Source organism: Eufriesea mexicana, unplaced genomic scaffold, assembly GCF_001483705.2.
Source record: "Eufriesea mexicana isolate 0111107269 unplaced genomic scaffold, ASM148370v2 scaffold6565, whole genome shotgun sequence".
NCBI lineage: Eukaryota > Metazoa > Arthropoda > Insecta > Hymenoptera > Apidae > Eufriesea > Eufriesea mexicana.
Genome location: NW_016914422.1, coordinates 74,003 through 80,535, shown reverse-complemented (window position 1 = coordinate 80,535; position 6,533 = coordinate 74,003). Strand labels below are relative to the sequence as shown.

General features: G+C 39.0%; 1 protein-coding gene across 1 annotated transcript in view; it reads left to right on the top strand.

Annotated features, from left to right (window-relative positions):
* LOC108552403 (uncharacterized) overlaps nucleotides 1–6,533 on the top strand; it is a gene marked incomplete at its 3' end in the record, with an annotated part of 119,804 nt that overhangs the window by 39,719 nt on the left and 73,552 nt on the right. Inside the window, exon 2 of the mRNA XM_017906916.1 lies at nucleotides 404–506. Coding sequence (XP_017762405.1) covers nucleotides 404–506 — 103 coding nt within the window. The remainder of the gene's footprint in view (nucleotides 1–403; nucleotides 507–6,533) is intronic.

Here is a 6,533-nt window from a genome sequence, read left to right as displayed (position 1 = left end):
GTTGTAAAGAGCAGAAGATCGAGTGAAGTAATGATCGGTCGAGACAATCGTGCATAATTATCATTCTATTAACCTGTTATTTCATTAATAATGCTTATCTTATTTTATTAAGTATTACAATATTATCCTAGTCGATCCTTCCAAATAGGATCCTACATTTATCCCTTTCTCCCCTTTCTCCTCGGATACCTTTCGAGAAATCGTAATCGATCGGATGCAGAGGGGCGTCAAGGGAGAGAGTCTTGGGAATTAAATTGCGTTATTGTGCTTAAGTGGACGTAATAAAATATCGATTCCTGTCTACCTCAGAACGAGAGCTTACTATAAATCGTTCGAGTATTTTTATTATGGAGAATTGAAAGTGGAAAGTGTGTTTTCTTAAGGAGGTTTCTTCTCGTTTCAGACGAACTCTGTCGGCCCCTGAACTGCAAGAAGAAGGACCTCTGTCTCCTTAAGGACACCTTCACTGCTGTCTGCGTATCGAAGAAGGAACTGGAGAAATCGGGGTAAGTGCTTCGATGTTATATCAACGATGATTCTGACAGAAAGAAATTATTCTGCAATTCGATTACAATTTCGCTTGATTTTATATTCGTTTTACTCGATTGTGTACGTGTCGTCTGACAATTCGAAATTCTAATTAGAAATTGCTTAATGCGAAACTTGAACGCTTCTCTGAGCTGTGAGTGAAGTATCCGTGGATTCAGTGGAGCCCCAAATTTCAACCTGCTCTTTGAATTAACCACTCTGTCTGTGCCAAAATATGCGGAAAGTCTAATAAATCTACGTTCTCCGTAATTTTCGTCTCCGAGGTACCTGAGAATCTTGATAGAATTCTTGAAAAGAAATTTTAATTAGAGATTAGCTAACTTGGAAGTTGGACCCCTGTCTGAACAGTGATTGACGTGTTCGTAAATCTAGCAGAACCCTAAAATTCGAACTTGGGAAGTGAAATTGCAAGTTGCTTTCCAAATTAGCAACAGGGACCTACCTGTGTTAAACTGTAGCGAATTCTGGCAAATCTTCGTTTATTCTGCACAAACTTCCTCTTTCAAGTACTCGAGAATCTTAATAGAACCATTAAATTTCTACTTAAAATCCACGAATTTCTTCACGACTCTAAAACTTAATCTCCAGTCGTGAGATCGTCTCTTTCGAATATTCAATAATCTAGATAAGATCTCGCGAAACAAAAGTTTTGGTTAGAGATTGGCTAGAGCGAAGCTTGGACTCTTCTCTGTTCAGCGATAGCCGAATCCATAAATCCGTGAGAATTCTGAGAGAAAGCAACTGCTTTTTAAATTATCTACACAGTAAAAGTAAGGATTTTTACGCAAAGGCTTCTGATACACGACAGATCTATCCGTGAATCGCATAGATCACTCGTGAAACATCGTTCACACGGAATAAAGTCTTCGACGAGTCGCTAAGACTCTACAGAGAGCTAAAAATCACCTGGATTACCCTCAGCAGTTCCCTCATATCCTATTCGTCACCGTGACTAGGGAGTGGAACCAATTTAGACCGATGGAGACCTCGCCCTTACCAATTCTATTGGATAGGTCACTACATCTGCGGGTAGATTTGCATGAATCACTCGCGGATCATCATTCACAAGGACCAAAGTCTCCGACGAGTCGCTAAAACTCCACGTAGAGCCAAAAATCGCCTGGACCACCCTTAGCAATCCCTTTATATCCTATTCGTTATGGAGACTGGAGAGTGGGGTCAACCTAGGTCGATGGTGACCTCACCCTTAACAATTCTATCGGATAGGTCACTACACTGCGGGTAGATCTCCACGAATTACTCGTGAAACATCATTCACATGGACTGAGGTCTTCAACGAGTCGCTAAGACTCCATAGACAGCTAAAAATCGTCTAGACTACTCTCAACAGTCCCTTCATATCCTATTCGTCATCGGGACTAGAGAGTGGGACCAATCTAGGCCCAATATAGTGACCTCATTCTCGACAGTCCTGTTAAGAAGATCCACAGGATATCAACAACTAGAAAAATAGTTGGACTACATCTGCAGAATCTTTCCCAGTCTTTCCAAGCGGCTATCATGAACCTAGGTCACTTGCTTAGCATACACCAAAAGACTGACCAGGTGACCAAGTATCCTCGCTCTTCCAACAAACCTACCTACACCGGAACATACGCGGAATCCAACAAATTCTCACCCGTGTCTCACGATTCAGTTGTTCAAAGTTCCCAAGTATCTCAACGAGAGTCCCAATAAGAATCGTGAAACTGGCATCCGGAACTCTGCAAAAGCTCTCCGGTTGCGAGCTGAATAACCGAATGGAACGTACTCAGAAATCAATTTAATCGGGTGAAACTTGGCGACGTTACCCGATCTGACACGTTACGCGAAACGTAGAGTCGCGCGGAGCTCTCTGTGAACTCGGGAACAGGACCGGGTGGATGGAACACCGTCGAAATAAACAGTTCCGTCGGAATTAGTCGTTGGATCGACAGACTCGTTGACGCAGCCACGACGGATGATTAACGACGATATTATCCGCGAACACGGCATTAAACCCGGCAGACCGTGGAGCGCGCGGGTGAAGGGGTCCGGTGCGAGTCGATCATTGATTTCCGAGCGTGCTTATTGCCAGTTAGCCGTGATTGCAGCTTTCCACGTGGATGTGGGGGCATTCACGCCGCCCCTGGAATTTATCTTGAACGGTCCGCGCGAGACATTAAACGGCCTTCATGGCCAATTAACGCGCAGACCGTGCCACGTTGCGCTGCTCTTCTGCCGTGGAACACGATGAACAATCGTCCATTCGAGGGCTTATGATCGGGGAATGATAACCGTGCGAATACGTTGCCGCGACACGTCCATTGGGATCAGTCGGGGTGTGAGTGATGGCTTCGAGTGGCGGTGCTGGCACGAGTGTCTTGCGATCTTGGGGAAGAGGTGTGCTCGGAGATGGGACTTTTGCCGAGGGAGTCAGCAGTGAACGAGAAATGATTAGGTTGGAGCGGCGTGAGGATTGGGGTATTTATGTCTGTCATGGCGCCGCGACTTTCGTATCTGTATCAGCAGCAGGATCCGCTGGGTTCTTGCCCCTGGGGTATATCCTTGTCATATTTTCTCGTTTTATACCTCCGTTCCTCTGGTAGGTTGTTAGCAGATTCCTGTTTGACGAGTTTTCCGTGTATTTCTTCTCTTCCTTTCTTTTCTACTCTCTGTCAAGTGTTTGGCTCTGATAGAGTGTTTGGTAGAACGATCAGTGATGTGGAAGAGGAAAGTTTAGACTGAGTACATCGGATAATCGCGTGAATCTGCAGAAGGAGATAGCTATGTCTAGTTTTGGGTAGGTTACTATTTCTTCTTTCCTCTTCTTCTCTTTTCCTGGCGTATGGGAACTGATTTATTTACTACTTTAATTAGGAACTAATAAAATAGTTGGTAAAATAATAAAATTGTTAAGAAAGGATGCTTGAGATCATATACAATGGCGTAGAATAGGAATGTTTAGACTGGGAACATCAGATAACCTCTCGTGAATGAGCATGATCAGCTATCTCTAATTTTATATATCTAGAATGAAAGCAATAGTGAGAACTATTGCAACAAAGGAGTACAGAACAGTTGTCCCAAACAGCATAAATAATAGTAAAAATTAAGGGATTGTTAGTATTTGAATCGTTATAACTTCGTTAAAAAAAATCGTACATAGACTTTTAGGGTGCCGTTATAAAGGATAGGGTTCCCCCTTTAATTCCATTACAAAATGAAATTCAAAAAAAATTTATTGCACTAGTAATAAAATTGTTAAGAAGGGATGCTTGAGCTGGTATACAATGACGTAGAAGAGGAGTGTTTAAACTTGAGACATCAGATAATCTCTCGTGAATGAACATGATCAACTACCTATAATTTTGTATATCTAGAATAAAAGCAATAGTGAGAGCTATTGAAATAGAGAGAGACATAACAATTGTTTCAAAAAGCATCAGTGGTCCATCGATGCCAGAATAATGGTAAAAATTAAGGGATTGTTAGTATTTGAACCGTTATAACTTCGCCAAAAACAATCGTACATAGACTTTTAGGGTGCCATTATAAAGAATAGAGTTCCCTCTTTAATTCCATTACAAAATGAAGTTAGAAAAAAATTTATTGCACTAGTAATAAAATTGTTAAGATAGGATGCTTGAGCTGGTATACAATGACGTAGAAAAGGAATGTTTAAACTTGAGACATCAGATAATCTCTCGTGAATGAACATGATCAACTACCTCTAATTTTGGATATCTAGAATGAAAGCAATAGTGAGAGCTATTGAAATAGATAGAGACATAACAATTGTTTCAAAAAGCATCAGTGGTCCATCGATGCCAGAATAATGGTAAAAATTAAGGGATTGTTAGTATTTGAACCGTTATAACTTCGCCAAAAACAATCGTACATAGACTTTTAGGGTGCCATTATAAAGAATAGAGTTCCCTCTTTAATTCTATTACAAAATGAAATTAGAAAAAAATTTATTGCATTCCGTAGAGTCAGTCGAAGTCAGAGAATTTTCGTCGAAAAGAGTACCTATCCCTCTTGCTCTTCAATCGAGTAAAATAGCATTTCTGGTAAAATTAAGTTTTGGATCGAGAAAATAGAGGCTTCGCTCTTTAAAACGAGCACAGGTTCATCTCTGTGTGATTTTTTTTAACGAAGTTACAGCGGTTCAAATTTCACCAATTTTCAACCCAAGATTTACAATCCCTTGATGCTAACAATGTATATTAATTTTAAGATTGATCGAAATTAATCCTAGAATCTAGAATCTAATAAGAACCCGTATATTGAACACCTTACAATACCTGAAAAACACCAAATTAATAAAAAGAATATAATCTCCACTGCCGGAGTTACTAATGACCTAACCTCGTAAAAGAGCCTAATTATAATTTTATTTAAATATATTCACTTGTAAATTATTGAGATATTACTTCTACCAAATTTCATCACAATTTTGGATATTTCTTAAAATGAAATACATTTTAAAAACTATCACATCCCATGAGACAAATGCAGAATACACACCAGCTTTATGACTTCGATGTCTCTGTCAGCCAGCCTTGTTTCAACAATGTATGACCCATTTCATACATTCTCCCCTTACTCTCTCCCTCCCTCTCCTTCGAATAAAATCCGACTCGATCCGACAATTTTTGCAAACGAATTACAGCAGACTTGCTCGACTCGTCGCTGAAATATTTATCGCTGTGAATTCTGGCGTTTTTCTCGTTACATCGAGGACTCGTCCATGTGCCACGTGTGTGAGAATCACGGATTGGCGAAATTTAAAAAGTTCGAACGGCGATCGACGAACGGCACAGTCCGACGCGGGCGAAAGGCCGGGCTTTTTCTACTATTTTCCACTTCCGACGCGGTGCAAGCGTTTAAAACACTCCAGGACAACCGGGCCACGAGCAGATTTCCGACATTGTTGCGACGCTCCGGGTTGCTCTGGAAAATTTCGAGCATTGTTGCAGCGACTACTGGGATAGATCGGAGGATTTTCCACGTCGTTTCTATGCTAAACAGACGCTGGGAAGACAGGGGATTCTCGCGACATCGTCCGAATTCGCTGGCATAATAATCCCGCGTTTGCCTCGAAATATCGTATTTACATCGGTTCCCAAAGTCCGATACTTTGTTGTCCGGGAGTAACAGGGCAAGTTTGATGCACCACGCGTGTGTGATAACCCTGTACAGTCCTACTATCAAACTTTACTTCGCCTATCCGAAATTATCAACATCCTGCACGGTTATCTGGCGCCATATCCAAAAATAGGTGTCTTATCCTAAAAATTAACCCTCTTCGTAAATACTCCATCTCGATTTCCCACGCTAGCAGACATCTTGTCTTACAAGGAGAGTGCAAGTCTTTTGGGTCATTGATTTAGATGATTTATAGATTTAGTCATCCAGATAAAGAAAATATATCGTTATAACGGCAACCAGTCGATAGTTTTCCAGATATTTATGATTATAGTTTTATTACTGCCATAATTACAGATTTATTTCGAATTTTTATCAAGTGCCTTTGTGGCCTAATGGCGATATACGAAAATTACTACGCTGGTGACAATTTTCGGAAGTTAATTATCAAGGTAGTAATTTTCATTTTCTTTTTAAATTATTATAAAATGAAAATTACTACCTTGATATTCAATTCAATTAATTGATATATAATAATAATTGCAATAAAAATTACTTATTGCTATAATAATTAATATATAATAAATTTATTATAATAAAATTAAAATATTAATATATAATTATGTATTATCTATTATATAAGATTATTGATTTTATGAATACATATATGTATATATATTTATGTTCCCATCGATTTATTAATAAATGAATAATTTAATAGATTATAATATAATTATTGTGCCTATATTTATTTATTTGTGCTTATATTTATATATATATTAATAAGAATAATATATAAATAATTATTGTGTCTATATTTATATATTTGTGACTATATTTAATTATATATTAAT